The sequence below is a fragment of the Gymnoscopelus microlampas genome (assembly GCF_963454915.1).
Source record: "Gymnoscopelus microlampas genome assembly, chromosome: 23".
NCBI lineage: Eukaryota > Metazoa > Chordata > Actinopteri > Myctophiformes > Myctophidae > Gymnoscopelus > Gymnoscopelus microlampas.
In genome coordinates, this window is record NC_139960.1 from 7,896,005 (window position 1) to 7,918,996 (window position 22,992).

The 22,992-nt window shown below is 40.5% G+C and overlaps 1 protein-coding gene across 3 annotated transcripts in view; it reads right to left on the reverse strand.

The window, feature by feature from the left end:
- Positions 1-22,992, reverse strand: part of LOC311039669 (copine-8) — a gene marked incomplete at its 5' end in the record, with an annotated part of 124,824 nt that overhangs the window by 39,657 nt on the left and 62,175 nt on the right. For 2 of the 3 annotated variants that reach the window (XM_084049619.1, XM_084049618.1), the window contains 5 exons: positions 3,322-3,426; positions 3,609-3,712; positions 8,973-9,036; positions 20,412-20,488; positions 21,984-22,023. In XM_084049619.1, coding sequence (XP_083905745.1) covers positions 3,322-3,426; positions 3,609-3,712; positions 8,973-9,036; positions 20,412-20,488; positions 21,984-22,023 — 390 coding nt within the window. Of the gene's footprint in view, positions 1-3,321; positions 3,427-3,608; positions 3,713-8,972; positions 9,037-20,411; positions 20,489-21,983; positions 22,024-22,992 lie in introns of those variants that run through there. The other variant, XM_084049620.1, reaches the window with a different exon arrangement.

The window sequence follows — 22,992 nt, forward strand, 5'->3', positions numbered from 1 at the left end:
AGATTTTCTGTCGTTGAACATTGTAACGAATACAAATAAAATTTCTGTTTGGCTTTTAGGCTCTGTAAACAAAAGTTGCACGGGGCAGATATGACAAATAACATACACATTTAATTACTTTATACAACAAAAAAAAAAACATTAATAGTGGAAATAGCCGACTGAGCTTGTAGATCTGCTATTTCCACTATTTTTGGAAATGTCTGAAAATATTTGAACATTTGTAACATGGAAATGATGACGAAATTATTGCGATTATGTCAACTAATTGCGATTAGGCGATCTAGTAATAATTGTGACAGGCCTAACTTGCCACCGCTGTGCTGCAAGCTACCATTAATTAAATGGCTATTACGTGGCGACATTGACAAGGAGTGAACCAACATTTAAAATGAAAACCCACCGACGCAAAGGTGGTTTTGTGTGGAATGGAGATTTGGAGAGAAACTATAAGGAAGTAATTTTGTCTTGTTAAAAAAACATATGCTTGGCTGTTAGATTTGTTATACGGTTTGGCTTTGCAAGGAGTCTTGGCGTCTAGAAAATGGTCTGTGTGTCTGGAGAGACACACAGACCATTCACGCACGCGCACCCACGCGCACACACGCGCGCACACACACACACACACACACACACACACACACACACACACACACACACACACACACACACACACACACACACACACACACACACACACACACACACACACACACACACACACACACACACACACACACACAAACACACACACACACACACACACACACACACACACACACACACACACACACACACACACACCTTCTGTCATTCTTTCCTCTGTGCAGCTCTTTTGGCCATCTATCCAGGGTAATCAAAATGTCTGATAAAATATACATGAGCGCTCCTCTCCTCCGAGGATTATTCAGAATGTGGCATGTCGCCCAATCCATCACAGCTGTCAGGCTGTCACAAACAGCTTACTGTACAGACACTGACAACCGGGGGCCTGCCTAGGGAGCAAAGTATATGGAAGCTATGTGAAAACCTGCTCCACTCAATGAATAGTGGACACGTATGGAACAGAGGTCTTCAACAGGGGCTCCGAGACCCCTAGTTTTTTTTTTACATTAACCAATTAAGACCTGAGGACCAGATTCTAAAAAGAATGTCTTCTGAAAAAGTGTTCTGAAAAACGCACAGTATGTTGCTATTTGTACATACGTTTGGTATTTGGCCGCGGACCCCCATCTCAAAATATTTTGTGCCAGGGACCCTCAGAAGCAAAGTTAAAAATATTCACTTTAAAAATATATATATTCAAAGATTTGTCACAAATGTTCAAGATTTTTTTTAAATAGCAGATCTACAAGCTCATAGCTATGAGCTTATATATCTGCTATTTTTGATTAGCCAAAGTATAAAATAATAGCTGAAGTGGTTAAAATCTAAAGCGCTGACAGTGCTTTCAAACAAGTCTATGAAGCTATCTATGAAAATCTATGAAAAAGTTTAATCTGACACACTGAGTTGTTAAACACACCGTTTTAACATTTAATAGCTGGACATGTATTCCAGATATCTGTAATTAAATTCTTCCTAGTCAAAATGAACATTTCAGATATCCACAATGACATTCTTCCTATCCACAACTGTCCTCTCTCTTCACACGGCATACTACAAAATGATGGTGTGCATGAAAAAAAAAGAATTCCATCCACTTCTTTACACCTGTAAACCTGTGATGTGACAAATAAAACGGATTCCGATTTGCTGAGCCCATTAAGACTTGAGGCCGATTCCACAAATGCCTTGTAAATCAAAAATGTAAAAAGAAATAGCATATGTACAAGCTGAGCTTGTATATCTGCTATTTTTAAATAGCCAACGCAAAAATCTAAAATGACACAGATGCTTTGCCGGTTTTAATGGGTTGCAATGCAACTGAACAACTGTGATCAACGGACGGCAGTGGCTCAGGGGTAGAGTGGCCGGTAGATCGGTCGATCCCCCAGAGTTAGTGTCGAAGTGTCCTTGAGCAAGACGCTGAGCCCCTAATTGCTCCCGATGAGCAGGTTGGTGCCTTGCATGGTTTGCTCTGCCATCGGTGTATGAATGTGTGTGTGAATGGGTGAATGTAATGCACAATCTATGTAAAGCGCTTTGGATAAAAGCTCTATATAAATGCACCATTTAACATTTATCAACTCCGTCCATACAGTATTTTGACTCGAGTCAAATTAAGTGCAAAAGAGGAAGAGAATGTACAGGAACATTGTAATAGTGATCTGCCAAAACCAAGCCAACACTCTCCACTGTCTTGTGATAGTAAAACTAAATCCCCCCTCAACTCTTTTTTTTTTTGACAAATCGCTGCAACTGCAGAATACATTGAATAATCCACAGGAACCTGGCAGCATCGTGCATAATTCAAAAAGGCTGTTAGCGGTTTTGTCCAACCCTTCCAGTAGAACAAATCCATACATTTTGTTTGACATTTTTGTCTGCAGCCCAAATCCCACCTCATTTATTTACCATGTGCTCAAAGTTTACCCTGCAAACACCAAACCACGTAAAAAAAACACTTTAAAGGTGGGTAGTAGTGATGCGCGGGTCGGGTTTTTTCATGACCCGCCCCGCCCCGCCCCGCCACGGAACGCAACCCGCCTCAACCCGCCCCGCGAACCCATATATAAATCTATGGCTCAACCCGCCCCCGCGACCCGGAGACTCCTGTTACTGAACAAACACTCTATAGCAATTAGTACTATCCGAATATAGAGCTATTTAACACTTATTTTAAGCAAAGAAAAGATACCTTTAATTGTTAAAGGTATGTTTCCACTTTATCCATTTATATGTTGGCTATTCAAACAATGGAAAACTTTTAATAATTTTTATTCAACTTTTTTTGTTTACATAAATCTTCTCTTATAGGGGTCCCTGGCACAAAACCTTTTCAAATGGGGGGTTGATACATAATACATTTCAATTTGAAAAAGTTTGAGAACCACTGCCGTATGTATACATGTTACAGAGAGACTTGCTACTGCTCTGTCACCCTGACACCATGCATTAAACAAGATGTGAATCACTGGTTTCTTTCAAAACTGGCCTGAAACACCATCTATCAGGAGACCACAAGGGGAGGTCTATGTAAATTCCCATAGAACGGAGGTGTCATTCACTGACGCCAGTTTTCCTTTTTCTCCTTTCGTACATAATAGTGTTTTGTATTAGTTGATGACAATTATTATCGTGTGATTTATTATGCTATGTTGATGAATTGAATACCTAGGACCACAATGAAATGAAAATCAATGTCCAAACCGAACTGACCTGTCGTAGTCTCCATTGCAGAGAGCCCTGGCTGGGATCTTGAAGGCCTGCCATACTGGATTCAACGTGTTCTTCACCACTTCTGTTTTATGGCAGATGGTAAACCTACACGTTTCAACCATTCATTTATGTCCACATAAAGAGGAAACACACACATCACACACACACACACACACACACGCGCGCATCGATTAAAAAAACTATTCCTCCAGCGGGAAGAGGAGGAACTGAGCTGAAAATGAATGGATGACGGAAACAAAGGAAGGAGTGAAGATAAGGACACTCACGTTCCATCTTCGTTGCTGCGGTAGAAAACCAGGAAGGGGTCCGACTTCCCAAAGAAATCCTTCTTGTCCAGTTTATTCCCACAAAACTGCATCATCACAGACTCCTACGGAGAGAGACCCCCCAGGTTGAAATCCATCATGGGGGAATAGACAGTCGTGGAAAAATGTATTCAATTCTTTTACTTAAGTAAAAGTATCAATACTGCAATGTAGAAATAGTCTGTTGTCCGGAATTCAAAATTTCCTTGATTGATTGATTGATGTACTTTATTTAGTAAGACATGAGAACAGTACATGGCAGTACATAACAGTACACGGAAGTACAAATTCGCAATACAAGGTCTACTAAACTGGATAGCTCATTAAGCACTTAGCTTGTTTAAGATGAGATCCCCATGCACACAAATCATGTTGACATATAAGAGACAGACAGATATACACACTACTATACAGAATGTCATACAATCAGTTTACAGGTTACTGGTATGAAGTATGAAGGGTGAAAAATATGTACAAAAAAGAAAGAGAGGGGGGGGGGGTAGGTTAGGTTAGGTAAAATAACAAAAGTATTGGTATCAAAATGCACTTAAAGTACCAAAAGTAGTAAGTATTCATTATGCAGAATGTCCCATTTCACAAGTTTTTCAAAAATCGTTTGAAAATAGTCGATCTACAAGCTCACAATGTGTCACGATGTGACACATTGTGAGCTTGTAGATCGGCTATTTTCAAATGACCAAAATGTATATAGGGCTGAAGTGGTTAACATTCTGAATGATTTTTTTTAACACAATTCTTCTCTTCTAGGGCCTCCCTGTTACAAAACATTTTCAGATGGGGGTGTCCGCGGCCAAATATATATACATCAATTTGGGGTCCTTGACACGAACAGTTTGAGAACTACTGATTTAGAATGCATTTGCAGGTCTTAATGGGTTTTAATCTCATGGTTTGTCTGCACACCTGGCCGACTCTCCAGCATTGATGCCGAGAGAAATAATGTCAATGACATTCTGAGTGTTTTAACCCATTCAATCCGGGAACGCTTCATCTCTGTATTTTTAGATTTCTTTGGCTATTCAAAAATAGCAGATATACAAGCTCAAGCTACGAGCTTGTAGATCTGCTATTTTTTTTTAAATCATGGAAAATCTGACCGAAGCAAAGATTTGAGTGAAACATGTTGGCTTTAAAAATACATACGTATATATGTATGTTCAAAGATTTGCTATTCATTTTATTATTTCCAAAAGCTAGCAGATATACAGGCTCATGAGCTTGTAGATCTGCAATTTGTTTTGAAAAATCGTGACACACACACACACTCATATATACTGTAGCTAAAATCTAAAATGACACAGATGCGTTCCCGCTCTTTATGGCTTAAACTCCCACACAGCGTCTTCTGTCAGAGCAAAGCAACCACGTCGCTCTGATGAAGGTCATAGCAATTCACATTTTGCAAGTACCGTAGGTGCAGGAGTTTCACTCCATACAATAAAATAATGAACATAAATGGAAAGAATCAATGGGGGGGAAAAACAAAAACAATTAAGCCATTGAAATGCGGAAAGCATCGGTGTCACTTGAGATTTTAGCTATATATATACACACACACACACACACACACACACACACACACACACACACACACACACACACACACACACACACACACACACACACACACACACACACACACACACACACACACACACACACACACACACACACACACACACACACACACACGTAGAATCGGCCTCACGTCTTAATGGGTTAAACCAGGGGTATTCAACTAGATTAGGCAGGGGGCCACAATTGTAAAATGACTTGAAGTTGGGGGCCACAAGACCGTGTTCGTTGTTAACCATTTGACCGTTTGTCATATAGGACACAAAAATGGACACATGGCCATTATGGTAACTTATTAGGGCATGCTTCATACTGCATAAATGCATTTTGATTTTTGAAAGGATAATTTCTGTGCCAGTCCTTTAATGCACAGGCTTTGATCTGGATATTGAGAAAATAGGAAGTAGATATTTCAGTGTGTTAGGTGCATAGGGCCCTGGCATGGAAGCGTCTTTGAGAATAGTGGAGGCAGGCTGGCCAGGTGAAAGTGGTTACATGTTCGTATGAAGGAAAGGTTTTTATTTTTTTGAGCATCCGGCTGATAAGGGCACAAGCTCTTATGATGTGTTTCAAGAACCATGAGTTGAGAGTTAGACCATTATTCAGCCAAGGACGCTATTGAGGATGAATGAATCATACTGTATAAAACTTACAAGTGGATGAAAATGTATGACATGGAAGAAGGACAAAATCCATTCAAAACTAGCTAATGTATGTAGAAGGACTATGCTGTCTAATGGACAACAGCCACTTAAAACTCAGAAATAGCTACTACTACTGCTGTACTTTGGAATATGGAATGTGTTCCAGGGGCCAAATGAAAGTTCAGCTGGGGCCGGATGTGGCCCGCGGGCCTCCAGTTGAATATCACTGGGTTAAACCATTCAATCTAGCCATTTATCCACCAACTAATCCATTCATCCACCCATCTATCTATTAACCACATGAACCCTATTCTGGGACAAATATTTGTCGAGAATAGCAGATCTACAAGCTTGTGACACAGCAATTATCGCCAAAGATATTTGGTGTAGAGGACATATTTGGTGTAGAGAGGAGATATTTGGTGTAGAGGAGATATTAGGTGTAGAGGAGATATTAGGTGTAGAGGAGATGTTTGGTGTAGAGGAGATATTTGGAGATATCTGAGATGTAGTGGAGTTGAAATAAAAGTACTGAAAACTGGAAATACTCTGTAAAGTAAAAATACCTCCAAATTGTACTTAAGTACAGTACTTGTGTAAATGTACTTAGTTACTTTACACCACTGAGTGCAAGGCAGATGTTTGTTAGTGTCGGGGGCGTACCCACCTGCTCTGCTGTGCTACGTAACCTTACAGTAGGGGGCCAGTGACTTCAACCAGTTTCACTTTCAAAACCTTTGCATCATGCATGTCACACAAACAGAATGCGGCTCACAACACCAATGGTTTTGATCATGTGGATTGAGGAAGTTAAATGGTGGATTTGTGAATAGGACTCTATATGAAAAAAACGTGTTATATCAACAAAACACATCGCATTCTGTTTGTGTGACATGCATGATGCAAAGGTTTTGAAAGTGAAACTGGCCAAAGTCACTGGCCCCCTACTGTATGTACAGGTTTATGTGTAGGGCATCTGAGTCAGTAAATGACATCATCGCTGTCATAACGGTTCTCCTCTCGACTGTGGAACCATTGGCGTGTGTTTGTATGGATGCGTACACCCCTGCCTGACCACTTCGGTCTCCCACCTCGGGGCGACTGATTGCCTCGTCGCTCAAGGGTCCTTCTGGCCGATCTACACAGTCACAACTTTTTTTCTGTTCTGGCCCCACAGTGGTGGAATGAACTCCCCACTGATGTCAGGACAGCAGAGTCACTGCCCATCTTTCGCCGCAGGCTGAAAACCCACCTCTTCAGGAAACACTACCCTTCCTCTTCGCCTTGCCTACTTGTTGTTAACTAGTTGTACGAACTCTTGTTTTATTATTGTATTGTTTTATTGGATCTTGTTTAGTCGATACACTTATTTGTTTTAGCTCTTGCTCATTTGCTATTTGTCTCATCTGTTTAAGAAAGTAGGTAGCTGATATATTGCACTTTTACCTTAGCGCTAGGTATACTCTTGGTTGCTTGTTTAAGCAGAAAATGCACTTAGGACTTCTGGTGATTAGTAGTTTGGTTCCCTACCTATGTTGAATGCACTTATTGTAAGTCGCTTTGGATAAAAGCGTCTGGCAGTCTGCTAAATGACTGTAATGTAATGTAATGTATGTCAGAAACAGAACATTGTGCTTTTTTTTTCATTTTTCTGTTATTTTATTGTGTTGTTTTTTTTAATTGTGATATGGATCTTCCTGGGTCTGAGATGAAGATTGAATTGAATTGAATATAGAGTCCTGGAGGACCCCGGTTCAACTAAATATATAGGGTTTAAGTGGTTATTTAATCCATCCATGGACCCATCTATCTATTAATTAATCTATGCACCCAAATAAGGAGGCAGCAACACCTCACATCGACCCCAGAAGAGAAGGAAGACGAGAGAGAGAGAGAGAGAGAGAGGAGAGAGGAGAGAGGAGAGAGAGAGAGAGAGAGAGAGAGAATCAGAGACGCATACAGTACTTCCCACAGATACAATCACCCAAGGAGAGTTCGAAAACATGACTAATGACAAAAAAATCCCATATCTGCTGGGTGAAGTACAACCATGTGCAAACACAGCAGCAAGATTTGTGAGCTGTTGTGACAGGAGAGGATGTCTAATGGACTACAACCACCTTAAGGACTACAAATCATTGTGTGTATCCCTGCACTGTTTACACCCAATGACCTCGGTACACAGACATACTGTTCATATAAACAGAGCAACTAACTTTAAAGATTTTTTCATTTTAAGATTTCTTTGGCTATTCAAAAATAGCAGATATACAAACTCAAATATATAGGGTTTAAGTGGTGCTACGAGATTGTAGATTTTTTTTTTTTTTTTTTTTTAAATCGTGAACATTTTGTGCAAATCTTTGAATGTATATATACATTTTTTACTTAAAACTTTGCTTCTGGGGGTCCCTAGAACAAAATATTTTGAGATGGGGTTGGTCAATGGCCAAATACATATCATTTTGGGGGTCCCTGACATGAAAAAGTTTGAGAACCACTGATATAGCAACATACGTTTAAAAAAACTGTTAGGATTTAGATGACATTTGTAGAACCCCCCAGAAGCAAAGATTTCAAGTTAGTTAGTTACAAATGTTAGTTAGTTAACATTAGTTAGTTACAAATGTTAGTTAGTTAACATTAGTTACAAATGTTCGCTTTAAAGTATATATTCAAAGATTTGCACACATTTTCAAGATCAATAAATAAATTGCTGCTACTAGTCGTAAAGATTTTATACCAAAATAATGCAAAACGAAATACTGCCGTCAACGGTTTCAAAGGTTTCTACCAAGCTAACCTCTCCTATAATTATGGATGTATAACTATTTCTGACAGAAAATGTAAATTCTTTATAGTTTAAGATAGACTTCCATCAAAGATGCAATGTACCAAGCTCTGTTTACACTTGTATGTTATTCCTATTTATATTCAATATATATTTGTACATCCATTGTTTTGTTTGCTTTGTTCCACTTTTGCTTTGGCAATGTAAACGTATGTTTTCTCATGCCGATAAAGCTCTTTTGAATTGAATTGAACATTAAATGGATATATGTAAATGCATTTGTTTATAACTCACTCTGCAGTTACTCAGTTCTTCAGCTTTCACAACGATGTTCCCACATTTCTTCCCTGGAATCCCCCTGTAGAGAGAGAGAGACACACACACACACACACACACACACACACACACACACACACACACACACACACACACACACACACACACACACACACACACACACACACACACACACACACACACACACACACACACACACACACACACACACACACACACACACACACACACACACACACACACACACGTCAAAATAAATTTGGCGATGAATGATCGGTCCATCAGTTTGCACTCAAGCCATGCTATGAGCTTGTATATCTGCAAGCCCAGGGGTCCTGGGGGGGGGGGGTACCAGGGGGTCCCCAGCAAAAGTAGTCAACTCTTTAACTGTCCGAGTATATACTACTAAATAAGGCCCAGACTGCCAGGAATTTTTCGATTTTCTTACCTTTTCAAGTAGTCACACAATATTTATCTCCAGTATGGTCGAACCCCTGATGGTTGCTAATCACGGAGGGTTTCACTGTGCTTCCGCAAAATTAAGCTTGTTATGCGCTGTTAAAAATAGCATCTCTCGCCAAAAATACATAGTAAAACACAGGAGCCGAGATACAGGTTATTTACCAAATAGATTAACCAGGGAGTGAATGGAGCAGTAAATCTTCGGATCACGTTATCTCCTGGTTCTGTGTAAGGAGAAAACATTAATAAAATAAATGAAAATTGTTTAAAAAAAACAAAAAAAAACGTCTTTCTCGTCCGTGGCAGGCTGCGCAAGAGCAAATCTTTGAATATATATATTTATTTATTTTTACAGTGAACATTTTTAACTCAAATCTTTGCTTCTGAGGGGTCCCTGGAATACAATATTTTGGGATGGGGGTCCGCGGCCTAATACATATGATTTTGGGGGTCCTTGACATGAAAAGGTTGAGAACCACAGCTCTAAACTCTCTGGCCTCTATTTCTGGACAGACACACTGGTCATGAGTCATGATGTGGCGTGTGTGTCATTGCACATGTGAAGTAACCGTTTCCGAAGGCGCAGCGGTCCTGACAGGAAAGGTGAGGTAGGGGGGTAGAACTGGCAATTTTGGCGTCTGTCTGGCATGGACCAGGTCAACTGTACAAATAAAAATGTGAGTACTTTTTCCACCACTGATTAATGCCCTACTTGATCATACTACACTACAGCATCACACGGAAGCATCAAAAGAACAAGCTCGAAATGTGGCGTGAAGTGACACATTTTTTGCTCGTACTGCTACTTTTGCCGCTTTTGAATTTGAATCCTGAAAAGTAACAGTTTTGGACTGCCGGGTTTTCACCCGGCAAGAGACGATAGTGAAAGAAAGCTGCACTCATGTTCTGTGCCATTTATCGTCACTTCAGTTGGGTCAGTTTGAGTGGGTCGGGACCAGTGTGTGTGTGTGTGTGTGTGTGTGTGTGTGTGTGTGTGTGTGTGTGTGTGTGTGTGTGTGTGTATATATCAGGGCTCGAAATTAACTTTTTAACTTGGTAGCACCGGTGCTACCACTTAAAAAATGTAGAAGCACCAGAAAAAAATTAGGAGCACCCACCAAAATTTAAGGAGCACCAAAAACGTTTTTCTTTAAACAAAAACAGCCGATCTACAAGCACACAATGCCACATTTTGAGCTTGTAGATCTGCATTTTATTTGGCAAATTTTGGCTCCAGAATAGGGTCGCCACCAATCCCACCAGAATACTATCTAGTATCTGGACAAGACATGTACCATCTATGATCACACACACACACACACTCTCAGAATGTGTTGTTAGAGACAGTACAGAACAATGTGATTGCAGATGCCGTCCTCGTCATCGACGAGGCCCCCTCTCTGAGAAATCCACTCAGGCAGTCACTTAGACGGCATAGAATTGGGGTCGAGGACCTCAGCGTGAAGGTAATTCAAGCCCCGACGAGGGGCGCTTGGCAGGGAAATGGCTTTTCAGATGACAGCCTTATCATAAAGAAATTACATCCCAGAAATATGCTTTGTGTTGAGGTTTGTTTATAGCAGGGGTCTTCATCAGAGGGTCTGGGACCCCTAGGGGGTCCTTACTTACTTACTACAGGAGGGCCGCCAAATCTTTGCGTGAAAGGATTTTCTTTACTTTAACGAATGGAACCCTAGCGTCCATATCCTGGTGAGACCATTTGCAGCAAATAGCAGATCTACAAGATCATAACAACTTGTAGAGCTAGAGAGCTTGTATCTTTATTATTGTCACCGTTAGATTAAAATGCCCGGTTTTCCACACAGCGGAACAGGTGTAGACAAGTGGTAAGGCTCAAGGCCATTGTATTCGATTCCGTAACAGTAATTGCTTTAGAAGCAGAGAATGCTGCTCTCAGTTAAGCAGCTACAGTATCTGTTTCTTTCTCTTGTTCGCCATCTCTCACTCCCTCTCTCTTCATCTACTGTACCTTCTCCTTCTTCCTCCCTCTCTTCCTCTCTCTCTCTCTCTCTGTCCATCTCTCACTCACTTCACTCAACTCAGTCAGTACACGTCCGTAACAATAGGTAAAATAAAAATCACACCCTGTGTGAAGGTAGCGGCGCCTTTGAATACATTATGTCATCGATATGTGTTTATAATGTGTTTATAGTCATGTGTCATGTGAAGCTTGACCAATCACTTTGTTGACGGGTCTGACCAATCAGAGCGTCGACGACAGATAAAGTTAAATTGAGGATCTAACTTTAAATAACTTACCTAGAAGGAGACTTTAGCCAAATAAAAATATATACAAAAAAAAACATGAGGAAATAAAAAATAAACCTTGACATCATAGTGATGTCATGAATAGTCCCCTTGCCTGACAAATCACAACCTTGACGGGCCTGACCAATCAGAACCTTAACGGACTCTTGGATTCTCGATCGTCTCTATCAAACCATTCTGTCATAACGGATGACTGGGTCCCGAACTCAGACTTTCTATACATTCACCCTTCATCTGTTCTTGTATCTTTCTCTTTCTATTCGTCATATTAACTTTAAATAACTTACCTAGACGGAGACTTTAGCCAAATGAATAATAAGATGAAGTCATTGTCATCGTTTATATAGACATCGAATTCTATATTCATGACATCATAGTGATGTCATGAATAGTGACCAATCACAACTTTGGCGCACCTGACCAATCAGAACGTTGACGCACCTGACCAATCAGAACGTTGGCGCACCTGACCAATCAGAACGTTGACGCAAAAGCCAGGCATAGAGGGCTAATATCCGCTCTATACCTAAAGGTATAGAGCGGCTAGCGCCGCTAAAAACAATACTAACGTTAATGTGCACACATAAACACACCCACAACCCCCCCCCCGACACACACACACACACACACACACAAAGATGTTGTCGCTATGACAACTCTATCAGGCAGGGCACCCTGCTCGGGTACAGTATAGAATCCATATCTCCGTTCTATTTCTGAGTCACATCCTTTCCATTATGCTGGCTGATTTATGAAAAGTATAGTCAGTGGTGAAAAGTAACTAAGGGATTATTTTTTACTTCACTTGAGTATTTCCAATTTTCTGTACTTTGACTTCTACTCCACTACATCTCAGAGGCAAATATTATACTTTTACTCCTCTACAATTATTTGAAAACTTTAGTTACTTAGACTACTACTTACGTAGATTTTGATTATTATTACAAAACATACATTAACCACCATCAGCACTATATACATTTCGGCCATTTGAAAATGGCCGATCTACAAGCTCACAATGCGTTGCGATGCGACACAGAGCGTGTAGATCTGCCATTTTCAAAATATTTTTATTGTCACCGTTAGATTAAAACTTTGAAATCAAAATGCCAAATCAAAAATGTCCATACAGTGGAGCAGGTGTAAACAAGCGGTAAGGCTCAGGGCCAATGTATTAGATTCCGTACCAGTAATTGCCTTACAAGCAGAGAATGCTGCTCTCAGTTAAGCAGCAATCTGTTTATTTCTCTTGTTCGTCATCTCTTGCTCCCTCTCTCTTCCTCTCTTCATCTACCCATCTCCCTCATCTCCCCCTTCCTCTCTCTCTCTCCCTCTCGCTCTCTGTCTGTGTGTCTCTCACTCACTTTGTATCTCAACTCAGTCAGTATGTCCATAACAATAGGTACAATTTAAAAAAAAATGCATTTTGATACCAATATTATTGTCACCGTTAGATCAGGGGTCTTCAACGTTTTCAGCCCAAGGACCCCCTGGCTGAGAGAGAGATGAAGCAGGGACCCCCTACTCTATATTGTATAAAATTGTGTTTAAGATTCAACTTTCTTTGCGTACACGGTCTGCTCTTTTTTCCCCTCTACATCTATACCTCTTTGCCAAAAATAGCCGATCTACAAGCTCACAACGCCTCGCAGTGCGAGGCGTTGTGAGCTTGTAGATCTGCTATTTTTGGCTGAAGTACTCCTCAGAATAGGGATTCTTTAGGGTTCAAGTGGTTAATGTAAAAAGAAAAACACAAAAAAAAAAATCACACCTGTGTGAAGGTAGCGGCGCCTTTGATACATTTTGTCATCAATAAGTGTTTATAATGTGTTTATAGCCACGTGTCACGTGAAGTTTGACCAATCACTTTGTTGACGTGTCTGACCAATCAGAACGTTGACGCAAAAGCCAGGTATAGAGGGCTACCGCTCTATACCTAAAGGTATAGAGCGGCTAGCGCCGCTAAAAATTACACAAATATTTGGCGGACCCCCTATAGTAGCTCTGAGGACCCCCTAGGGGTCCCGGACCCCCTGTTGAAGACCCCTGTGTTAGATTGAAACTTTGAAATCAAAATGCCCGTTTTTCCATACAGCGGAGCAGGTGTCTTACTTTTGTACTTTTACTCAAGTCAATTTTGAATTCCGGACTTTTACTTTACTTTTACTAACAGAGTATTTCTACATTGCAGTATTACTATTGCTACTTTTACTTAGGTAAAAGTACAAAATATGAGTACCTTAGAGCCGACACCGACAGACGGCTACTACGGTGCTAAAAATAGACTATGCGGTGACGTCTTTTTCAACAACAAGCCTGATGCTATCCGACGGTCAAAACAACTTTCGACGCTTCCCTACAACTTGTGACCCGACGGTGTACCCACCGCCCATTCAACAGCAGATTTTCGGCAACAGACACTTTCCAACACTTTGTCGGTGCGGTGGAGAGCTACCCGTAGATCTGCTTTTTTAACAGCACGACACAAAACTCAACCTACAGTATAGTATAAATCAGCCGAAGGCGCAACGCTCTTCAGAACATCTCATCTCCTCTCTTTCCCTCACACACAGTGGTGGAAAGTAACTAAGTACATGTACTTAAGTACTATACTTAAGTAGCATTTTGAGGTATTTGTACTTTACTTGAGTATTTCCAATTTCCAATACTTTTACTTCTACTCCACTACATCTCAGAGGCAGATATTGTACTTTTACTCCACTACAATTATTTGAAAACTTTAGTTACTAGTTACTTTTCAGATGTAAATTATTACATTATAAAACATACATTAACGACTTTAAACCTATTTTAAACCTAGGCTATTTGAAAATAGCAGATCTACAAGCTCACAACGCGTCGCATCGCGACACGTTGTGAGCTTGTAGATCGGCTATTTTCAAATATTTAGTACTTTTACTTTTGGTACTTTTAAGTACATTTTGATGCCAATACTTTTGTACTTTTACTCAAGTAAATTTTTAATTCTGGACTTTTACTTGTAACAGAGTATTTTTATATTGCAGTATTGGTACTTTTACTTAAGTAAAGAATTTGAGTACTTTTTCCACCACATCATCTCTGTCTGTCTGTCTCTCTCTCTCTCTTTGAGGCTATGCTGTGAATCCCCTAATCAAGACGCAAGGATTTGCAATCAGTGTCTGGAGAGAGACATGGGTAATTAAGTCAGCACCACCTCTACCTCCCCGCCCAACCCCCCAACCCCCTCCCCACACACACACACGCACACACATTATTACCCTTGTGTAGAAAGTCTATACTGCTTGAAATGGTTATCATCAGTTACTTGAACCATGGAGACCAGGGATTCCGCCAGACCAATTTTTGTCTCGTCGCACCACCGAGAGAAAATTGTCCTGCACCGAGTACCACGCTATGAGCTTGTAGATCTGCTATTTTTGAAAAATCGTGAAAATGTGTGCAAATCTTTGAATATATATATATTTCTAAAGCGAACATTTTTAACTGAAATCTTTACTTCTGGGGGTCCCTGGAACAAAATATTTTGATGGGGGTCGGCGGCCAAATACATATCATTTTGGGGTCCTTGACATGAAAAAGATTTAGCACCACTGATATAGAAACATACGTTTTTCAGAATACTGTTGAGCTTTAGGAGACATGTAGAATCGGCTTCAGGTCTTAATGCGTTAAGAGCAGTCCTCTTGAATTGTAAGAAACATCATCATTTATATTGTCATGCAATGATATTTTCTAATAAAACTTTAACTAACCCACAATGGCATAAGGTAGCTGGTTGAGTTTTCCATATCTCTGCTGTCGGGCACAAACCAGCTATGTCCAAAATATAAACCTTTCAGGCAATGGGAAAAAAATAGGTTTTAGAACACCACAATACTGCCTCATCAAAGTTGGTATGGTGACTTAATACATTGTCAGTTACTTGAATGTGTCCTTATATTACCACCACTTTACCCAAATACAGCTCAAGTGGAGGAGGTTTTTGACCATTAATGTGGAGATTTTTTTCCCGTCTGACTTCGTCAAGGACAAAACAACATCTCCACAAGTTGGAGTTACTATAGGTGGTTTGACTGACAATTTGAGGATCCAATGGAGTTAGGAGGTTTAAACAGAATCGCTTTGTAATACTTTTCATTTGCTCAATATGTATAAAACCGACACACACACAGGTGTAAAGGGTGTTCAATAGCACGGATAAAGACCTGGAACTGTGTCATTTTTAGATTTGAGCTAAAAAGTATTATTTTACACTTTGGGCTACTCAAAAATAGCAGATATACAAGCTCATAGCGCGGCACCGAGTGCCGCGCTACGAGCTTGTAGATCTGCTATTTTTGAAAAATCGTGAAAATGTGTGCAAATCTTTGAATATATATATTTTTTTAGAAAAAAAAAGATGCTAAAAAAAAGTTGAAAGATGGAGACGATATGTGACACCACCTCATCACACATCGAGTACACCCTCACCCTCCTTCTATAATGTGTTTTCTTTGCTTAATGTTTTGTGTAAAGCACATTGAATTGCCTTGTTGTGCCGTACAAATACATTTGCCTTTCGTTGCCTCGCCTCACAGGAGAGCGTGCGCCACCGAGGCTTGACAATCATCATCATTATGAACATGCATGAAGATATGAACCGCGTCGCAAAATGTAACAATATAAAGTAGATAGATGATACCCCCACTCGCCCTGCATGTTAGGCTACAGGTGAAGGCGGCCAATCACAATCATTCCCTCACACTTTCAGTGTTATAGCTTGTTTCAATTTCAGCTCATTCTTTCGCTGTGAGTTACGTAGAACAAGGGTTCCCAAACTTTTCAGGCCGTGACCCCCCAAAATAATCATATTTGAAATGGGGACCCCCGGCCCTGACAAGCACTTGGAATTGCAGGAGCTGAGGCATTACATTTTAGTTTGACTCGGTTCCACAGATAAATATTGTGAAAATAGTAGAACTACAAGGTCACAACGCCTCGTACTGAGAGGTAAATTGTAAATTGAAAAGTGCAGATTCCCTGTATACACTTATACTGTATGTTGGTTTGTTTACTGTTGAGTGAGAAAACTATATTGTACATTACTAGAGGGTCGGGGCGCTGCGCGCCCCTCCACCCTAGCCGCTGCGCGGTGCTTTGTGTTTGTTGGTCTCTATATAATATATAAAGCCATAATAGGAGATGTTCCCAATGGAGCTATGCCCAAATATGGAGTGTGTTGTCTGACCTCACTTGGGTCTCGTTGGGCGGTTATATAAAGCCATAATAGGAGATGTTCCCAATGGAGCTATGCCCAAATATGGAGTGTGTTGTCTGACCTCACTTGGGTCTCGTTGGGCGGTGGTCGGCGATGACGCTAAGGAACAACATGGCCGACTGTAATGTTGTGAGTTTGTGTTGGCCGCAATTAATTATGCTGCGAGGGGGCAGATGTGTGCTGAGCAGTATGAAGTGGCCTACAGACTGCGCGTAGTAATTCTGCACGTTGTGGCGTGTCTTGTTAGTGACATTGATATGTTGTTTTTGTGTTTAGTCCCACACAGTGGCAGGATTTTTTTGGGGGTTTTGGGTTTAGAAATGTATATATAGATAGATAGATAGATAATCATCTGGGGACCCTCCAAAGTAAATTGGCCCACAGTTTGGGATCAAACTAGGGGACTTTGAAATGACTTAAGCCAAGTTTTCACTACAGTGCCAGAAATTTTCCAGCAAAATTATGAGCTTACAAGCTCACAACTTGCTGGAATGGCAATGGGAAAAGCCGTCTTCACATGCAGGAACAGGATAAGCAAGCTGTTTTCTCATTCTTTTTTTTTCTCTCAATCATTCATTATTACGGGGACTCAGGGTGAACAGGTGGAGTGGAGTTGGCAGATCTGTTTCTAGCAAAAAAAATCTCCAGACATATCTTGAATTAAGGTTGTGCCTGTGTCAAAATATTCCTATCGACCATCGGCAGCAAAAAAATTGCAGATGGACAAAATATTTGCGCTAGAAAAGCAAATTAATTCAGAATCACTCAGAGAAGAGAAAGGGACACACACACACACACATGCACACACGCTGATTGAAAGTGTAATTATCTGTAATTAGCACTCATTAAGGTCTTCTCTGTGACAGGTGCGAGTCTGACACACACACACACACACACACACACACACACACACACACACACACACACACACACACACACACACACACACACACACACACACACACAGCCATTCACACTCAGCATAAAAGCCATTCAAAGTGTATAATCTAAGTTAACACCTGTTGTGTTGTTGTGTTGTCAAGTTGTATCGTGAGTCATAGTCAATGACATAAACATGTCAGTTATGGGGTGACTGTGCATTGTGTTGCTCAGTGGTTCCCAAATCATGAGGGGGACCCCCATGATTATTTTTTTTGGGGGGGGACCCAGATGACAGCGATAATTTAAAGGTAGGGTAAGTGATATTTTTTGGTTAAAACAAAAAGTATTTTGTTAAAAGGTTAAAGCACTATATTCTGATAGTAATCATTACTATAGAGTGTTTGTTCAGTAACAGATGTCTCCCCGTCTCTCCAGCTCTTTAAAGGCATTGTAGGGAACATTAAGCCTAAATTAAAAAAATATATATATATATATATATTGCATTTTTTCCCCTCTATCAGCCACTATATAATGATGCTGGGGTGTTTTCCTTCATTGAAACCCAGTCCTCCTTCTGAAATCCGCATTTTCCCTAATGTTTATGTGTTCTATGTTTATGTCCGGGACGTAAATCAACGCACGCATGTGCGCGTCCGTGCGCGTCCGTGTCCGTATGAACGTTGACTTTCGGTTTTAAAACGCTCTCAAACTTCGTTTTTGAGGCACCGAATTTACTTTTAAGATAGCGTGTGGATAGAATGTAGTTGTTTGACTTCATATATGTGGTCAATTTATCATGAAAGGGCCTATTTAAAAATAAAAATTCAGAGAACCAGCAGGGCGGGAATTTCCGCATATTGTATCCCAATAAAGCAACCTGTTTTGGGGCACCATCCCTTAAAAAGTACCTCGCTATGGAACTCCCTCCTGCGTCACCCCCTGGTGGTCGGGGAAAAGTACTGCTGGTGTTTATTTACCTCTGAACTCCCCCGTATACCTTTAATAAACAGAAAATACATTTTCCGGTAGGTGTCAAAATCTCAGCCAATCAGGAGAAAGTACCCATTTTTAAGCTTCATTTTTATAGTGTTCCAGTTCCAATTTTGCCTGCTCATTTCTTAGTGTCATCACTTCCAATTGCACTTGTTTAATCTATATCCTGATTGAGTTCTCTATCCTGATTGGATAAAATTGGAAATGAAACTGAAACTGAAACGAAAATGCATTTTCTGTTTTATAAAGAGCTGGAGAGACAATGAGACTCCTGTTACTGAGCAAACACTCTATAGCAATGAGTACTATCAGAATATAGAGCTATTTAACACTTATTTTAACCAAAGAAAATCACTTACCCTACCTTTATTGGGTTCAAAAACATTCCTTTATGTCTCAGCTGAACGCTATGTTCTATATTATGTTACGTATTGAATTGCTGCACCTTGTGCACACATCTGCATTGGCTTCTATTTTTAACCTTGTGTTCATACAGTACCTGTTGTGCTGCTTTTTTTTGCACATCGTTGCTGTCGGGCAGAAACCTCTTATCTCCATATTGTAACCCTAGTTTTTTGCCCTGCAAGATCGTACTACTGTGTCACACTAAGGTATCAAAAATAGCAGATCTCCAAGCTCAAAATGTGTTGCATCGCAATTTGCTATTTTTGAATGTGAATCCTGAACTAAAGTTTTCAAATAATCGTATAGTGGAGTAAAAAAAGTGCAATATTTGCCTCTGAGATGTAGTGGAGTAGAAGTACCAAGTATCAAAAAAACTGACGTATTCAAGTAAAAGCACCTCAAAATTGTACACAAGTACAGTACTTGAGTAAATGTACTTAGTTACTTTACACCACTGATACAGTATGTGATGTCATGCCATGGTTAACATAACAGATAACCACTAGAATTCTGAAGTGTACACATCCTCAATGTGTGTGTGTGTGTGTGTGTGTGTGTGTGTGTGTGTGTGTGTGTGTGTGTGTGTGTGTGTGTGTGTGTGTGTGTGTGTGTGTGTGCGCGCACGCACGTGCGTGCGTATGAAAGGCAGGACTCTGCTGATTATTATACATCCGTCAAATGATTCAATGTCAGCTCTTACAACTACGGCAAAATAAACCAAAAATAGCAGATCTACAAGCACACAAGGTGCCACGACATCCAACGTAGGATGGAGTATAACGTCTCTGTCGGGTGGAAACCTCATACGTCCAAAACTGTTCATTTTCAGGATTCAAATTCAAAAGCATCAAAAGTAGCAGATCTACAAGCTAGATCTCGAAACGCGCCGCTTTGCGTTTCGAGCTTGTAGATCTGCTACTTTTGGCTAAAGTTCTCCTCAGAAAAGGGATGCTAGGTTTCAAGTGGTTATGGTAAAAAGAAAAATCATATCACAAAGATTTGGCGGACCCCTTGTAGTAACTCCGAGGACCCCCTGTTGAAAAACCTGTATTTTTTTCAAAAGGGCACTTCTGGTCAAGAGGGCAAAGGGCAGGTGCTCTAGCGCCACCTAGAGTCTATCTGTGCACGTCCCTGGATGGACTCACCCCATAGGCTTGTCCAAACGGCTGCCTAGCGAGCCCACCACCTCCCCCAGAGTACAGTGTGCCTGGCCCAGGAAGTCCTGCAGGGGGCGACAGAGAGCAGAAAACACACCCAATGTAGCCCATTTATTACTTAACCCATTGAAACCGGGAACGCATCTAGTGTAACCACTTTAACCATTATTTTATACTTTGGGCTATTAAAAAATAGCAGATATACAAGCTCTGCTATACAAGATCTGCTATTCTTTTTTTTTATCGTGAAAATTTGTGCAAATCAATGAATATATATACAAAAAAATTAAAGTGAACATTTTTAACTCAAATCTTTGCTTCTGGGGTCCCTGGAACAACATATTTTGAGATGGGGGTCCACGGCCAAATACATTTTGGTGGTCCTTGACATGAAAAGGTTTGAGAACCACTGATATTATAGCAACATAAGTTTTTTCAAAAAACTGTTAGGATTTAGAAGACATTTGTAGAATCCTCAGAAGCAAATATTTGAGTGAAAGGTTTCCGGTTTAAAAAATATATAAATATATTCAAAGATTTTGTGACAAAATGCACATTATAATTTTATACACATTTTCACGATAAAAATAAATAAATAGCAGATCTACAAGCTCGTGGCACGGCACTCTGTGCCGGGCTATGAGCTTGTATATCTGCTTTTTTTGATTAGCCAAAGAAATCTTAAAATGAAACAGATGTGTGAAACAGATGCGAAGGGGCTGTTGCAGCCCCTTCGCTCTGGAATAGCCTGCCCTTAACCCAGACATGGGCAACTGGCGGCCCGGGGGCCACATGCGGCCCCCACCTTCACTTAATGCGGCCCGCAGGTTAATATCTGAATACTGATATATTATTAATTTCAGCTGTTACAATTCCAAACATGCAAACATGACCCGCTTTAATTACTTCAGTCTATTAGTAGCTTAATGACTAGTATTAACATTTTTTATGTCCAATGTATTTGTATTTAAGTTCATAAAGTTAACATAAGTATAACTAAATGCATTTTAAATAAAATAAAAATGTTACTTTTCAGGATTCCAATTCAAAAATAGCAAAAAAAAAATCTGGATTCCAATGAAAAAAAGGGTTAAAAATAGCAGATCTACAAGCTCAAAACGTGTCGCACTGCGACGCGTTTTGAGCTTGTAGATCGGCTATTTTTGTTACTTTTGTGTGACATAGAATGTCAAAAAAAGTTAAAATACGGAGACAGTATATGCAATGTGGCCCTCTGAAGTGAGTGTGGAAATATAGTGGCCCTCTCCACCATTAAAGTTGCCCACCCCTGCCTTAACCAGTGCCCAGTCCATTGAGGCGTTCAAGTCTCTTCTCAAGACTCATTTATTTTCATTGGCCTTTGATTACACCTGACTTCTTGGTACATATTTTTATTTCAATTGTGTTTTTTTGATACTATGTGGATACACATGCATGTTTTGTTGATGCTTTGATTTGACTGTGTTCAGCACTTTGGTCAATCTCGATTGTTTTAAATGTACTCTATAAACAAAGCTTGATTTGAACAAAATAATAATAATTTGTCAAATTGGTACTCACATGTTTGGACAGGTTGGCACTCTTGGAGTCAACATCATACCTGGAAGACATGAAGGAAACGGAACACATCAGGGATTATGCTTCATTTATCAGGGACGTGCACAAATAGACTCTAGGTGGCGCTAGAGCACCTGCCCTTTGCCCTCTTGACCAGAAGTGCCCTTTTGAAAAAAAGAAAAAAAAAATCTGTTTACAGCAGGGGTCTTCAACAGGGGGTCCGGGACCCCTAGGGGGTCCTCAGAGTTACTACAGGGGGTCCGCCAAATCTTTATGTGATATTTGTATATGATCTTTTTACAATAACCACTCGAAACCTAGCATCCCTTTTCTGAGGAGAACTTTAGCCAAAAATAGCAGATCTACAAGCCCACAACGCCTCGCGCTGCGAGGCGTTGTGGGCTTGTAGATCTGCTATTTTTGGCAAAGAGGTATAGGTGTAGAGGGAAAAAAGAGCAGACCAAGTAAACAAAAAAAAGTATGATTTACTTGAGCACCTGCCCCTCAAAATGTCTGTGCACGCCACTGTCATTTATACCCCAACAACACACTCTGAGAGAGAGAAGGAAAACGCCTCATGAGCCACATGTCGACGCTCCTCCAGTGTGGGGATGATTCTCTGGCAACACGAGGGAGGCAATCACACAGCCAGTTCACTCAGCCATCGGAGGAACTGTTTGACAGCTCAGGTCATTTCACCCGCCACTAAAATTGGATTGCTCTTTTCTGGGCAATACTTTTGTGGCGATTTATTCTGCAAGAACACTTTGGCGACTAGGCCCGTAACAATTCGGTGTGACAGTGCGTGTCATTGAACTCTAACACACACACACACACACACACAACACACACACAAACACACACACACACACACACACACACACACCACACACACACACACACACACCAGTGTCCTCAGTTTGAGAGCAATCTTAAATAAAGGAAGACGACTTCACTTAATCCATTCAAACCGGGAAAGCATCGGTCATTTTAGATTTTAGCTACATATGAG